The sequence below is a fragment of the Rhea pennata genome, chromosome 2 (genome assembly GCF_028389875.1).
Source record: "Rhea pennata isolate bPtePen1 chromosome 2, bPtePen1.pri, whole genome shotgun sequence".
Lineage (NCBI taxonomy): Eukaryota > Metazoa > Chordata > Aves > Rheiformes > Rheidae > Rhea > Rhea pennata.
In genome coordinates this window covers 80,143,367-80,159,642 of record NC_084664.1, presented here as the reverse complement: position 1 = coordinate 80,159,642, position 16,276 = coordinate 80,143,367, and the positions used below count along the sequence as shown (strand labels likewise).

Here is a 16,276-nt window from a genome sequence, read left to right as displayed (position 1 = left end):
TGTAACTGAGAAGGGAATATAGCTAACTAAGAAGGAAATAATAAGCCTCAGACAAATACAGTAAAGCAGCAGAAAGAAAAAGAGTTGTTGGGTTTTTTTTAAACTTAAGCAAAACTTTAACTTCCATTAGAAACTTCCAAATTAATGTAATGCTTGGGTTGCTCCTTAAAAATCTTGTGCTTTGTAGTTTGTGATTTTTAATATATCAGTATTTAGGTGTCAAAACTGCAAATCAGAAAAGTGTAATTTTTCAGAAGATGAGTGGTCGTCTTTTCTGGAAATAATACTTTTTGAAAGGTCTCTCTTGACTGCACAGAACCACTAATCCGGGTTCTTTGTTTTTTGTTCTTTAATAGCTTTCCTTTCACCACCCCTAAAATCACTTAGGTATGCAATGAGTTCATAAGTGAATCCATTTCTCAATTTGGTTATTTTTGCCTCTTTCCAGCTTTCATAATGCTTTTTCTTTAGTTCTTGTTAAAACACTAACAGAATAGCTTTGAATAGCGACATTCCTAACAGTTTCAATATCTGTAATGTATAGGCAGAAAACACTGCAACTACACTTTGGTGAATTGATCATGCTGTGCATCCTGAAAATGAACCTGCTTAGTGCTGATTGCTGTCAATTTTAAGTATCAGTGATTTATGAGCCTCTCAGGGAAATGGCATTTTCAAAATACACTGAAGGTCTCTAAAACAAAATCTTTGTGTTTGTCTTGTTTTCAGAGAGATTGTTGATAATACAGGCAAAGAAAATGGTATTGATCTAATAATGGGTGATAGGACCTATCATTTGATTGCTGAATCACCTGAGGATGCAAGGTATGAAAATAATTAGGCTTTTTTTTTAAAAAAAAAATGCCGTTGTGACTCGTGCTTATCATTTTATTTGCCCATTATCATAAAGTACTCAGATTGAGGGATTGAGGCAAATGCTTTGCATTTAAAACATTTTTTGAAATGCCTGCTGAAAAAGAAAGCTGTGGGAAGAGTCAAATTGTCAATGAAAATTTGTGTAGAACTTGGCTGTATGTGCTTTCCCCATTTATTGCTAGTAACTATCTGAAATACAGTGTGTCTGAAGAGGGGCTGTAATCTGCCTTTGATGCTTTTCTTGTGCATTATTCTGCCTGTGTTTTGCTGCATAAAAGATTAATTCAATATTTAAGACCCTGTCATGTCTGAAATAAAGTACTGTTCTTTAGTCTTGGGAGTCTGTTTACCTAAGCAGAGCCTAAAATCTTTCCGGATAAAAGCTGTAATGTGGTCACTGGATTTTAGGGAGAAAGCATGTTCCTGAGTGCAAAAATCATGCAACAGAGTGTTGCCCTTTCGGATGACTTTAAAAAGGCCTTACTTTTGTTTCTAAAGGAACCATATCAAACTTTAGGGGGAAATTACAAGACTAGTTGGTGAGGAGCAAGCTTAACTTGTCCGATAGGTTGTAGTGTGTCTTAAAAAAAAAAAAAAAAAGGCAAAAATAAAACCTCCCACGCTACAGTTTCTGTGAGATAATAACATACTTGCCTCTCATTTATAAAATCAAATATTTAAACAAAGTGAACCCAGTAATTTGAGTAGTCTTATTACCCACTGCCTTGCTGCCCCAAGGCCAGATACAGGATGCCTATGTCAAAATTACCTGAGCTAGTTTTCCTCTGGAGCCTTTTTACTGATGTAGTTTCTTTTTTTCATGGTCATCCTGAAAAGCTTTAACATGTCTTGGTGATATGTACGGATTTCCGTATGGACTTAAGTCAAAGCCTCATAACTGTTTTGCATTGTTAAAAATGAAATACAAAATTGTTGAACTAGGTTTGTCCTAGATCTACTGCTGAGGCCATCTAGAGTACTGAAGTACTGGTCTAAAGGTGTTTTTTCCCTTTTAAAAAACTACTTTGCACTTGGGCTGGGAATAATCTGAGTTTGCTTTTTGATCAAATGAATGGAAAAGAGAGAAACCTGGGGGAAAAATATTACTTTGATCATGGAAGTATATTTGAAGAAGAAATAATGTTTTAACGGGCATTTATTCTTGTGGGTTTACTTCTTTCAGGCTCTAGTCTGTCTTTTTCCATATTTCTGGGTTTAAGCACACAACTGGAAAAAAACAAGGGCAGCCTTGAAAGAGAAGAAACCAAAGGGAGACTAAAATCTGCCTGTGTCTTCTACAGAGTGCCACAGTAAATTTCTTTTTCAAAGATTACATGAAATTAGGAAAACTCTGTACTGGCTTTTAAAAGCCAGTACAATAAATTATTAATACTTGTCCATACAGTGCTATGAAGCCTTTTTAACAAAAAATCGACTTTTAAATAAATTTGCAGTTCATGATCCCTAAAGGAAAGCTGAATTTAATCTGTGGGAATCTTGTGGTAGTTGAGGTTTAGGTTCTTCAGCTCACTGTTTCCTCTATCTTGATATTCCTCCCTCATTCTGAGGGGTTTTCAGTGACCTTGTCTTATGTCATAGTCCTTTCAGCAAAGAAACTGTCATGCACAACGTGTCTGTGGGTATCTCTTGAGCCTTAATAAAAGAGCTTTTCTGAGAGGAAAAAAATCAAAACCAAGTATATTCTTATCATCTCTTCTACTGTCAGACACTCTGAATCTGTGTTTTTCTTTATACATTGTGGTATTTCTAATGAAAACATAAGCTCTTAGGAAGGATTTAGGATGATATGTAGTGGCAGCAGCTTTTCCCAGAGAAGCAAGGAGACAGTTTCAAAGGCTGGGCTTTTCAGCCTTTTGAAAACTTGGCCCCAGGTAGCTTTCATTAGAATGGCAAATTCATATCTCAAAGAATGGTATTCAGGAACCTGCCAAACAGGCCAAGCTCTGCCCTCAAATTTCAGTGGGACTGCTCAGAGCAGTTGAACTTTATCATGTACAAGTGCCAGGAGGGTAGAGATCTCCCAGAAGCAGAAGGTGTGGTTGGAATTAAAACCTGCAATTACTGCTCAGCACTTGGCTTTGGAATACTAGAAATCTCTTTTCCAATCTCCTGGTGAAAACACAAGGCCACTGAAGCGGCACAAATTGACTTTGGTCCTTCTAGCAGCTGGATGTTCCAGTGTTTCCTTTAGAACAAAATATGTAGAGATAGTTGCTTGAGGTTTTTATTCTTTTTCTCATCTCAGTTGGGCTTGTACAGAAGATTTGGTGGACTTGGGCAATCTTTGCAGAAGTATCATAGTAGTAAACTATTGCCAGTCACATCATCAGTGCAGCAGAATTTATCATTTGAAGGTTAAGAGTGTTATTAAAGGCTTTGTGTGTAGCTAGTGATGCTGGGTTTTTTGGATGAAATGTGTAGAATGTGTTATGGTAAATCCTAATCATTCAGGTGTTTCAATGTGATTACTGCCATTTTTTCAAAGATGCCACTTTTTATACAAAGTTTTTGTCATCAGATAGAAGGTTTTGACATGAACTTGGAGGGGAGATCTGTGGGGGCTTGTTAGTATTCTGTATTACTTCAACTGACATAAAGCCTTGCTGCTTTTATGCATGTTGACAACAGGGATCTTGAGCAATTTCAAAAACCTGAAGAACCTGCTAGATCTCTGCAGAACAAAGGTTACAAAAGGCTTGCGCGCAAGCAACGTTTTACTTAAACTCCTGCCTTTCTCTCTGCAGCCAGTGGTTTAGCGTACTGAGTCAAGTCCATGCGTCTACTGAGCAAGAGATCCGAGAGATGCATGATGAGCAGGCAAATCCACAGAATGCTGTGGTAAGTCTAGATACGAAGAACAACTTTCCAAAGTAAATATTTTCAGAAAACAAAGGACACTGGTCACCATGGACTTGAATAGCTTCTAACAATTACAACCTAGATTACCTTAAGTGCAATGGTAGCTGCAACACTGATAATAGGCTCCAGGTCACATCCTTATACATATAGAAGAGGAGGGCTAGAGTTCTTATTCCCTCTTTCATTCACCTAGACAAAAAGTGAGTGTGTTGGGTTCATTTTTTTCTGGTCCAGTTCTCTTTCAAACAGTGTACACTTGCGTTTGAAGTGTTGCAAAGATACAGTTAACGGGTAAATTAAAAACCTAAGAGCAAAAATGTTGAGATTTTTCCAGTCCTGCATTTATCACGTTATACAACATACAGTGGGAATAATACAATAAATGTAAAACCAACTATAAGCACGGGAAATAAAAATTTCTGCTTAAGGACTTCATAAGTTTGTTCTGAGAGGATGCTATTTACAGTGGGATGGCACTTTCAGGTCAAACCTTTAAGCAGATTTGGAAGCATAGAAAAATAAGAGCAATTTTTGAGCTGCCTCCAACTTAACTAAATATGATCTCTTACTGGATCTGTTTGTCTGTCTTTCACTTTCTCTTTCTGCAATTTTAATTATTAGGAGAAAGTGATGCCCAAATCTACAGCTTATTTTGCATGATCAAAGCTGCTACCCCTTTCACCTATCTCTGAGTAGTGTACAGTGAGTAATATAATAGTAAATGTCCTCCTTTTCTGGTTTGGTATTTGTTTATAGGGTACGCTTGATGTGGGACTCATTGATTCTGTCTGTGCTGCTGACAACCCAGATAGGTAAGTCAGAGCCATGTCTGGTAACTTCCTTTCTTCTTCTCCTCTCTCTAGCCAAAATCAGACACTTTATACTTTAATCTCCATATTCTACTGACTAACCACACATGAAAATGGTTTGTTATTGCCTCCCTTTTCATAGTATCAAACACCATGTATTAAAACAGGAAAAATGGGCATTTTGTACTTTTTCTCTGGGAACTTCACTAACTTCCCTGACATTGCTCCATATATGCACTTTTCAGCAGTTTTGCAGCTAAAATAATCCAAAGGTAGAAGATAAGTATATCTTTCCTTTATACAAGTAATTCTTCTGAAAAGAGAAGCCTATTTTCTATTCCTTTAGCAAGATGGTAGGCTAAATTCTTCCAACATTTCTAAAATTCTTCCAACATTTTGTCCATCTTCTTGTGCAGGAAGGGTATATTCTACTAGGATAGTGACTTGGATGAAAATTATTTCCTAGAAAAAGGGGGGAGAGAGAGAGAGACAGAGACAGAGACAGAGACAGAGACAGAGAGAGAATTTTGTAGCAAACAAGACAATGCAGCATCAGAAACCTGGTCATGATATTCTTAGTTCTTGAACCTAAGAGATAAAAAAAATCTGGGTCCAGGCTATGATTCTAGTTATAAGGTTACTAGCTATCAGGTATTATTTGCACTGTAACAGTTCATTCCAATCTCCTTATTGCAAATGTGTGAAACAACTGGTTTTAAGTAATTGGCTTCCCTTGGTTTACCAAGATCCAGGCACCACAAGTAATTGTGATTGTAAGCCCAGGCTTCCTGAACAGTACAACACAAAATTTACAAATCCTTCAAAATATTAAGTTAGAAAGGCTTTCCTTCTGACAGCATTTTTTGCATAGATTTTTTTTCTTGCAAATTTGCTATTTTTTTTAATTCTCTGAGTCTAGGAGTGTAAATCAGAGATGAAAGGATTTTCAGTTGTAAGCAATTACAAAATGAAGATAATTTGTCTGATACAGGCAAATTACAGGCATTTTTGTCTTGAAACATACAGACCCACAATTGCAAGCTCAAAAGAGAGAGGCTGAGTTGAGACCTTTTGACTCTCTATTCATAAAGAATCCCCAAAATGGTCTTCCATCATTTTCTTAAACTGGGGAGGAGGAAGGGGAACCCAGAAGGTTGGGTACTTTTGATCATAACCTCTTGTTCATTAGCTTGTTCAACCTGGAGTTTTTACCTTAGCTGTGCTCTTTCTCAATTCTGTTGCTACAGCTTACCTATAACATCTTTTTGGATACCATATTACCTGTTTCTTTATAGTGTGCTTCACTTAGTTCAGTGTACAGGTCCCTTTACTTCACCCTGGTTTTAAAATACAGTCAACAGAATTCTTCAGTTCATAACTCGTTTCCTTCTCCACCACTCTTCCTGAATAATTTAACACTTTCTCCAGTGTGAATTTGACCAAAACTCTGATGCCTCCTTACCCTTCTGTGGCAACAGTAGATAAATCTTCTCCTCTGCCTGTATAAAAAATATCCAAAAGATGCTGCTGCTTTTTATTTCTCTGTATTCACATCATTAGAACTTACTTGCATGCTTCTTATCTGTTGCTTGGATTGCTGTAAACCCCTCCCCCCCACAGCATGTATTCTACCCAACTATTTTCTTATTAGAGCTGTACAATGAAGGCCTTCTTGTCCATGGAGCACCCTAGACTGCATTGTTCCCATTTGCTGTATCTGATACAGTTCTTAAAAAGTTTGTGTGTTCCAGAATGAAAACACTGGTAGTGAAGGGTTAAAGCACATGGTTTGTAGACTGAAAACCCTGCCCCTCTAATCTAGAGTGCTATCAACACAGCTCACTTGGGCTAGTTGTTCATGCTTCAGTGAATCCTGGTGTAGGATTGGGTGAAAGCCAGACTCTCATTAAAAATAGATTTGTAGTGTCTGCGAATTGAGTTGCACTGCATTCAAATTAAAGAAACTGTGTTCACATGCTGCTTCATTATGGAACTCTCTAAATTTTAGTTGGCTTTAGCTGATGTAACTACTGAAGCAGACACTTTAAATAGATCTGACCCTGAAATACAGTTCTGATTCATATCCAAAGCTGATTAAAGATTGGATGTTTTTCTTACCACAGTTTTATTTTGGGATAGGACAAACTTCAGTTTAATGTAAACTTTCCCATTGTTTGGAGTCCTAGCATTTTGGTGTGAATCCATGTTATTAAGTCTTTTCAAATGCCCAATATTTTTAAGGTTTAGTGGTGTTGAAATAAATGATTTAGAGCTAGACAGTATTTGCCTGAATAGAAAATGCAAACAGTGGAGACTGTTTATGCTTATGGCAAGTGAGATAAAACAGTGTATGTTCTTACTGTAGAGGCTTTTTCAATCTGTATTTGTTTTCATAGACCCAATTCATTTGTGATCATCACTGCTAATCGTGTTCTTCACTGTAATGCTGACACTCCTGAAGAGATGCATCACTGGATAACCCTACTGCAAAGGTCAAAGGGGGACACCAGAGTGGAGGGACAAGAATTCATTGTGAGAGGTAAGAACTGAATGGAATAGTAAATAAGATCCATTTACCTTGAAAGAGGTTGTTCTCAAGTTAAAATCTGTGAAATAAGCTAGTATAGCATGGCGGTGTTGGATCCTTACCTTGTACTGTGCAGTTTACTCATAATTAAATACATCTGAAATTACAGTCACACTGTGCTGTGTAAGAAGCCACTCTAATGATCACAAAAGCATTTTTGTAAATTGACAAAACAATTAAAGTGTGGTTCAAACTTTCTTTAATAGGATGGCTACACAAGGAAGTAAAAAACAACCCAAAGATGTCTTCGTTAAAACTAAAGAAGCGTTGGTTTGTTTTGACACACAATTCTTTGGACTACTACAAGAGTTCCGAGAAGAATGCTTTGAAACTGGGTACACTGGTCTTAAACAGCCTCTGTTCTGTAGTCCCACCTGATGAAAAAATCTTCAAAGAGACAGGTAATTGTGTGTGTGTGTTTGAATATGCTTTCAGTTGCCTTCTGTCCTACCTATTTATGCAATAAACATTTTGAATAGAATACTAAGGTGTCAGTTTGAACGAATTTGAACAAATCCTAAGTCACTGAGGCATTATACAAGGACATACTAGGCAAAAGATAGCAGTAATAATATATACAGTAGTACAGTAAAACTTGTTCTTAGTCTCCTGCTCTGGAGATATTCAAAACCTTCCCGGACACTATCTTGTACAATGTGCTTTAGGTGACCCTGCTTGAGCAAGGAGGTTGGACTAGATGATCTCCAGAGGTCCCTTCCAACCTCAACCACTCTGTGATTCTTACCAACATTCAAGTTACCTCAGACTGACACTTGTGGTAAGGTAGCTTGAATATGTACACTTACACATCAAAGGCATGGGAGAAGCATATTAGTAGCATTCCTTCCATACATAGTCTTCAGAGCTCCTCTGCACAAACATTGGTGGAGCAAGTATAACAAAATGTAGGGTAAGAGTCCAGTTTGTGCTAACCTATGTACTACACCTGAGTCAGCTCTCCAGTGCATTTTTCAAACCTGGTTTTCAGTTCTGATGTGGCTGTTTGCAAATGAGAAGTCACAGCTGACTGTCTTGTGTAACCTCATCAGGGTCACTGACACTTCAAAGAGGTTTTTGATAGTTAAAAGATAAACAGATTTTTAGTTGAAATGGCTTCATAAGAATCCTATGCAATGATGTAGAGATAAGATGAACTGAAATGCTCTTCCTGTCAAAGTTGTCACTTCACTTGTGTGAAATTAATGACTTTTTTATAGAACAGGTAGCATGTGCTTTCTATGTGTTAGTGTATTTGCCACAGATGCTGTAAGACACTCGCATATAAAACACGATTGTCTCATACTGTCCTTTTACAGACAGGACTGGAAAAATAGGGCTGCAAGCCACATAGAGCTAACACTATTCCATGGTGTTCTATTCTGATCACTTTTACTATGAACTCTAGATAAAATGGAGTGCTGTGTGTTGGTGGTTATATTCTGACATTACCCTTCTGCATTCATTCTCTTCTTTACAACTGTAGTCTGTTTTAGGACAGTTAATTACCAATATAGCTTCTTAATGCCTAAAAAATACTGTCAGCAGGTCCCGGAATTCAGCAGTCAAAGTCTGATGAGGCTGCACCTGTTTTTGGCTACAAGTTGTGATATTTTTATATCTATACCTTTTATAATGAATATTTTTTACTGTTGTGCTAGGCTACTGGAATGTAACTGTATATGGACGCAAACACTGTTACCGTCTCTATACAAAATTGCTTAATGAGGCTACCCGTTGGTCAAGTGCCATCCAGAATGTGATTGACACAAAAGCACCAATTGATACACCAACCCAGCAACTTATTCAGGATATTAAGGTAGGAACAAACCAGAGGTAGGTGGGAAAGAAGGGTTATTTAAATACTTGAAATCAGTCTTTATGTTCCCTTTGCCAAACAGAATATATGCATTTTAATCACACAGTGTAATTGCAGAACCTGAATGTAGCCATTCATCTGCTAAGGGAATTTCTATTGAAACAGCCTAAGTACAAAATATGAAGTGTAACTTGATGGTAAAGAAAGTTAACTTTTTTTTTTCCTTGAAAACAGTAATAAGCTTTACTGGTTTATGTAATTTAACAGATGCTGCTATACCAGGCAGTAGAGTGCGTGTGGGTTAGCAGACCTGATTGGCTATGTCCACAGTAAGCAGTATGCCAGAATGTGGACTAGCAAGGTCCTGTGATGTTTTCTCACTATGCTTCGTATCTTGTTCTAGAATAGTGTGGCCTAAGCATTTCATGCCTCTGAGTGGTGGCAAACATATCCAATTAATGCTTACTGCTTTATGGTCCTGTTGGAGATGCTGCGTGCACAGCGAGCTATGTCTTTCTGAAGATTTCTGCCAGTCCCTCTTCAGGATGATGATTCTCAGGAGAGAGCGAAAAGGCTGAAAGGGCAAGATCAGCTACTAAGCTTTTCCCATAGTGGGTCCTCCCTTTTCCCCATGGAAAAGACATATAAAATCCTGCATTTCAAAAATATGAAGACTGTTCTTTCATACAATAGAAAATGTAGGGAAGTTCAGAAGCAACAGAAGACAATTATCTCACATCTGTCAAACTGCAACTAAGAACACTGTTCAGATGTCAGAGGCAGAATGTGTGCATCAGGTTTGCAGCAGCTGTTTTTCTGGACTATTTTGTTATGGTAATTCCTTTAGATTGCAACTGAAAAGGCTGATTAGTTATGCTGGAGAAACATTTTTAAAGAAAACTTAAAGACAGATGTCTTGATGTAATTCCAGTTATGAAAGACTGGAATAAAAACAATTGCAGAATGAAAACACGTTTCAAAGTTTTATGAAAGTGCATTTTTGTCTCCTGCAATTCTGCTGTGGTTTTTTACTGTACAGAGAAGGTAAGCTTATGCAAGGCCTGAGGTCAGCAGCCACTGAGCATTCATAGTGTGCAGAGTGCCACAGGTGCGTATGACCCACAACTGGATTTATCACCAGACAGTGTTGTTAACAATAATGACTAATTTTTCTGTTTTTCTACAGCCAATTACAGGCATTAAGTATTGAATTACTATTAATGCTGGGCCTCAAATTAAGCTTTTTTTTTTTTTTTTTTTTTTTTTTTTTTTTTTTTTAATTCCAACAGGAAAACTGCCTAAATGCTGAAGTGGTTGAACAAATTTATAAGAGAAACCCTATTCTCCGTTACACTCATCATCCATTGCACTCGCCATTACTGCCACTGCCGTATGGGGACATCAATCTAAACTGTAAGTTTTTCAGTTATAGGAGCATTTTTCCCTGTAATAGACTAAACTGTAGGAAAGGAGTTTTCAGTCCATATGCTATAGTGCAGTACCGATAACAAAATACATATTTTTATAGTATAAATAAACAAGTCTCACTGTTCTCTTATGAAAGGTAGAGAACAGCAGTTTGTCTAGCATGGAACCATAGGCTGCTGTTGCTTCTACACGGATGGTAAGGAAAAGAAGGTTGCTATTGCTGCTGTGACACAAGTTTGTTACCTTCACCACCAAAGCAGCTAAGCAGACCAAGTTTGAGAAGCCCAGTATAAGCAACAAAAGCCACTTCATTCAGTCTCCTTGAACAACGTGTTCCCCTTCTCAAATTGTTGTTGCTTCCTACCCCATCAGGGGAACTGCAGCTGTCACAACTACACACACACACACATACACACACACACATATATATACATATATATATATATATATATATATATATAAAAGATTTAAGTAGACATGATTTGAAAAAGTAATGATGCATTACTCCTGAAACAGGTGTAGCAGTGATTAAAAGGCACTAAGCTAGAAGTGTGTTTTGAACCAATGGTTCAGACATGATTGTGAATTTGGTGTCCTTAAATTAATATGCTTATGTTATTTTAAAACTGCTTACTAAACAACAGATGATTCAGATCAGAAGTCTTGTCCTTGGGAAGCCATAGACGATTAAAAGCTAAGATACTTTCGGTAAGACTTCCTAATAACTCAAATGACACCTTGTGGCTAATAGGACAAGGGAAAGGAAAAGGTTGGAAGAAACCTTGTCCTTCTCTTCCCTGACCTCTTCCTGTGCAATGGCAAGACACAGTTATAATCTTTGCGATGCTTGTGCCATGCACCAGTACAGCACAGATGCTCTGTGTGCTCCATGGACAGAAAAGACTATTTCCCTCTAAGCCAGAAGTCTTGCCAAAGTCTTGACAAAAGTCTTCCCATACAAAATGTTGCTCCACAGAAGGGCTGATGCTGGACTATTGCCTTGAGTTGCAGTTCAACTCCAGTTATTTTTGGTAATCTTACAATGTCAGGTTAGAAACTTTTTATTCATAATAAGATATGTATATATGGTTTTGATTGGTAGTAGGCCTAACTGATTCAGATACCAAAGCAATCTCTTCCTTCACTTGAACCTCCGCACTGCGTGGTGCTTCTGAGTAGACTATGAAAGTCATTAGCCCATGCTGAATAAACTGTATTGCAAAAAATAATCACCTGCTTGTCCTTTAAAACTTGCACTTAAAAAGGAAGTTGCAGTTATCATGACAATGATTCAGTTTGGGTTCAAACAAAATGCTTCTGCCGTAGGCAAAACCGATGTCCTGCGTCTTTGTTGCTTTCCATAACACAATCGTGCTTTATCTCACTTGTGACCTTACTGACTTTTCACTTCCTTGTGACAGTGAAAAAGTGATATAGACATTTCAACAGTGTAATCACTGGAAGGAAGTTTTTCCATCAGAAAACAATGATCAAGTAAGATAGACATTTTAAATTATATTGTTAGAAGCTTCAAAATGAAAGCTTTTAAATTCAAAACAAATCTTAATGGCAAAATATCTATGAAACAAACTTGTTTTACGAGCTATAGTATGGAAAAGATCCATCTACTATACTGCATAAGAAGGGCCACAGAATTTCACTAAGCAATTTCTGCATTAAGCCTGAGTTAGTACTTTCTCTTATCTCAATCTAAACATCCTTCTTTCTTAAGATGTACTCTTAAGATGTATTTCTTTTGTAGTGTTGAAAGACAAGGGCTACACAACTCTGCAGGATGAAGCCATCAAGATATTCAATTCTTTACAGCAGCTAGAGTCTATGTCTGACCCCATCCCCATAATTCAAGGTATCCTGCAAACTGGGCATGATTTACGACCTCTTCGAGATGAGCTCTACTGTCAGCTGATCAAGCAGACCAATAAAGTACCTAACCCTGGGAGCGTGGGTAACCTGTATAGTTGGCAGATACTCACCTGCATGAGTTGCACATTTCTGCCCAGTCGCAGCATCCTCAAATACCTCAAGTTCCATCTCAAAAGGTAAGAAGCTTTAAACTGCTCGAGCAAGACAAAAAGTTGTTCACTCATTGCTTGCCTTTTCCCCCTCCATTTAAGAGTGTTCAGGCATCTTGAGGTGAGACTTGAAGATGTATTCAACTTAGTGAACTGATTATGCCAAATGATGAATCTTTAAAAACAAATAAATAAAAATAAAATTGTAAGCAAGCAGTGTGAGTTGATCTAGGCGGAATTATTTTCAGTTGAAGAATCAAGCAAAGTCCCACTAAACTGAATGAATGCATTGTTTAATGCTGACAAAAGCATAGCTCTCTGTAACTGTATAAAGTTGCTTAAATGATTTACAGCCAGTACACGCAGGTCCTACTACTAACTGTCCAGATTAACCTGTTAAAAATTCTTCATCCTGTTTACTTCAGTTTCATGAAGTATACATCATGTACATAAAAGAACATAATGATGTTTATATTTAAGGTAAAAATGTCTGCTTGTAAATCTAATTTTAGTATGTTAATGACCGTTTAGAAAGAATAAACAAAACTCATTTGTGATAGTTGAACATTAACTAGAATGTAGAGTTCCTCTTGTTCTAATGCATCAGAATAATGCAAAGTGTGTGTCACTATTAAAAACAAAGTGTTCTCAGTAATTCAAGTCATGTCTGTATTTGTGCTAGTACACAGGCTTGGTAAATCACTTTATTAAATCTAAACTATTTTATAAATATTTGTAAAATGCTTGTATTAAAGCTATACCTGTTAACCAAGGTAAATTTAGTGAAAAACATCAACCACTTAGTATCCAAGCGTATAAAATTAAAACAATCTAACACTGAGTCACCTTCTCAATTTAACCCAGTCCATAAAATAGCTTCCCAGTTAAGAAAACTGCAATAGTTAGAGTTGAGGTCATTAAAGCTGTTACTGAATACTTCTAAGAGTAACTACAGAACAGTATGGTCTAGAGAGAATCTGTAAGAAAATCAGGAATAGAAATCAAGCATCCTAAGTGACGCTACTGCAAAAGTTAGTAGTCAAAAATCTGTTTCATTGCTTAGTTTCTGTTTTACCTTAATGCAGTTTTGTCTTTATTCAGCAGCTACTGATAAAAAAAGAGAGTTGATCACAGTAACATTTTTATAGTTATCTTGCTGTAAAATTTGAATCATTACAAGGTTCCTATAGTTAATGCTATAAGCTTTTGCTTTCCAATTGGTTTGTAAAACAAAATGATTGACATATGTAAGTTATCCCACAGTAAAGCACTTTAGGACACTTTCCTTTGCCTGTGCCAATGAAATAGCATACTGGATACAGAAATACCTTATCACTTTATGGAAAAAAAGAAACATTCTCAAATAAGTAAATTTTCTATTTCACAGACTGGCAACGTAAATAATGTTTGTCTCACAGGGTTCGTGACCAGTTTCCAGGAACTGAAATGGAGAAATATGCACTTTTTACTTATGAATCTCTCAAAAAAACCAAATGCAGAGAATTTGTGCCATCACGAGATGAAATAGAAGCTCTGATCAGCAGACAGGAAATGACATCTACAGTTTACTGTCATGGTGGTGGCTCCTGTAAAATTACAATCAACTCGCACACTACTGCTGGAGAGGTAAGAAGTGGTGGCAAAACAGCTTTGGCACAAAATTAGTTGGTGTTTCTCTTTATGTGACAGATGCAGACAGTAGTAGTGTTAAACTCTGGAAACACTGAGGATTTCTGGCTACCAGCTGAGGTCCCGTTGAGAGATCACTACCTCTCCATTCAGTGGACGGGAGGCTTACGGACCCTCCGCTCCCCAGTGATCTGGAGAAATCCCTGCTATGAAAACCCTCCTTACACTATAGAGGATTACCCAACTCTAGTCCTCTCTTACAGGAAAAATTACTGGAAGGATTGAGCAGCGCAATAGCAGCAGTGCTAGAATAATTTCAGTACATATTGGGGTGTATGAGAAACAAGTTACTTCCTAAAGCTAGAGAACTAGCTGAGTTTTGAAATACAGGGGTTATAGCTGGCCAAATGGTAGCACGTATATATATTCTAAAAGAATCAGTAGTATTCAGGATAAAAATTAAAGCTGTATTTGAGAACAATGAATACAGCTGATAAGAACATCTTAGCAACATTTTTATCCTAATGTGAAATTTAGTTTTTATTTTTCTCCTAAATATGTGCCTTAACTCTGTGATACTACCTTTTCATGCTATCGGTTTGTTGATGTGCTGTTTTTCATTAGGTGGTTGAAAAGTTAATTCGTGGCTTGGCCATGGAGGATAGCAGAAATATGTTTGCTTTGTTTGAATACAATGGAACTACTGACAAAGCAATTGAAAGCAGAACCATTGTGGCTGATGTCTTGGCAAAGTTTGAAAAGTGAGTGTGCCTGTTTTTCTCTCTCCTCTAATAAGTAGCAACTAAATACATTCCCAATGTCAATAATGCTGAATTTTCTCTTTCTGTGCCTTTTTTGTTTATTGAATGAAGCCACCACAGTACAACTCAGAACGTTTCTCTTACCAGTGGAATCGAAACCATCCATAGCACTGCAGTAAGAAAATGTATTACAAGCCTAAATACCTGGTTGTCATCATTATGTTATACGCATGGCAATCAGCTTCCTTTATCCAAATAATGTGAAAACAACATCTAAAATGCTGTGCAATTATATATTTTAGCAGAAAATAAATGTTATTTATATCAACACCTGACTGACTGAGCCACAAAAAAACGTTTACTAGAGAATTTGGTTTAGAAACAGTTAACTAAGAAACTGAGTCAACACTTAGAATTCCTAGGTTTTGCTATAGGTTCTTCTTAAAAAAAAAAAAAAAAAAAGAAAAAAAGAAAGAAAAAGAAAAAAAAAGTCCAAGTAGTCACATCAGTAAAATATACCGATGAAAACAAGTTAACTCCTGTCACCAATATCAGATTGGTGTCAAAAACAAAAAATTAGCCAAGGCTAAGCTTAGATTCTTCAGCTGTCAATTCAGAAAGACATTTGATTACACAGATCTGATCTCTCTCCACCTCTCTCTCTCTCCCCCCCCCCCCCCCCCCGTCTCTCCCCCCATCCCCCACCGCTGCACAAACATGTAGGCTTGCTGCTTCTGCTGAAGCTAGGGAGATGCACTGGAAGTTTTATTTCAAGCTCTACTGTTTCCTGGACACAGAAAACGTCCCAAAAGACAGTGTGGAATTTGCCTTTATGTTTGAACAGGTAAAAAACAAGGTTTTCTTGAAAAGAGTTTTCAAGAAGAGGGGAAAAGCAAGAGATTTAGATAACATGGGAAGAGTTTTGGTTATGTTTTCACTAAACATACTGTTCAGGCTGCAAATGCAAAGAAAGCAGTTTACTGGTCAAAATAGGATTATCTTGAGATAAATTAAGTGAATGTGATTTACTTAGTGTTCTGACCCTTCTGCTTGTGCATTAAAGTACATTTTTTACTTGTGAATTGTTTTGTGTATTGCTGTGAGAGATAGGTTAACCAGATCTAAGCTGGATAATTTATATCTGGAATGAAAGCAAATAACAATACCTGCTTCTAATTTTGCTCTTATGAATCCATTTACTTAATTGCAAGAAATAAAGTAAAAATATTTTAAAATACAGTAATTGTCAAGCAAACTATTAGAGACCATATTGGCAACTGCACACAACTAATCAGGCAGTGGCTTTTCTATTTTCAAAAATTGATTAGGATTTCATGGGCACCATAATAAAACAAAGCAGTAAGGTCTTAGCAGTAACTGTAAGATAGCTATGGTAGGCCAAAATCCAGTTAATGAAAGTGCTGAACTCAGAACTAGGCCATATTGCAAAACTTGAA

General features: G+C 37.0%; 1 protein-coding gene across 1 annotated transcript in view; it reads left to right on the top strand.

Annotated features, from left to right (window-relative positions):
- Positions 1-16,276, top strand: part of MYO10 (myosin X) — a 174,563-nt gene that overhangs the window by 154,650 nt on the left and 3,637 nt on the right. The window contains exons 28-38 of the mRNA XM_062569834.1: positions 730-825; positions 3,642-3,735; positions 4,513-4,568; positions 6,962-7,104; positions 7,359-7,553; positions 8,811-8,968; positions 10,258-10,381; positions 12,159-12,456; positions 13,848-14,055; positions 14,683-14,819; positions 15,543-15,663. Coding sequence (XP_062425818.1) covers positions 730-825; positions 3,642-3,735; positions 4,513-4,568; positions 6,962-7,104; positions 7,359-7,553; positions 8,811-8,968; positions 10,258-10,381; positions 12,159-12,456; positions 13,848-14,055; positions 14,683-14,819; positions 15,543-15,663 — 1,630 coding nt within the window. The remainder of the gene's footprint in view (positions 1-729; positions 826-3,641; positions 3,736-4,512; positions 4,569-6,961; positions 7,105-7,358; positions 7,554-8,810; positions 8,969-10,257; positions 10,382-12,158; positions 12,457-13,847; positions 14,056-14,682; positions 14,820-15,542; positions 15,664-16,276) is intronic.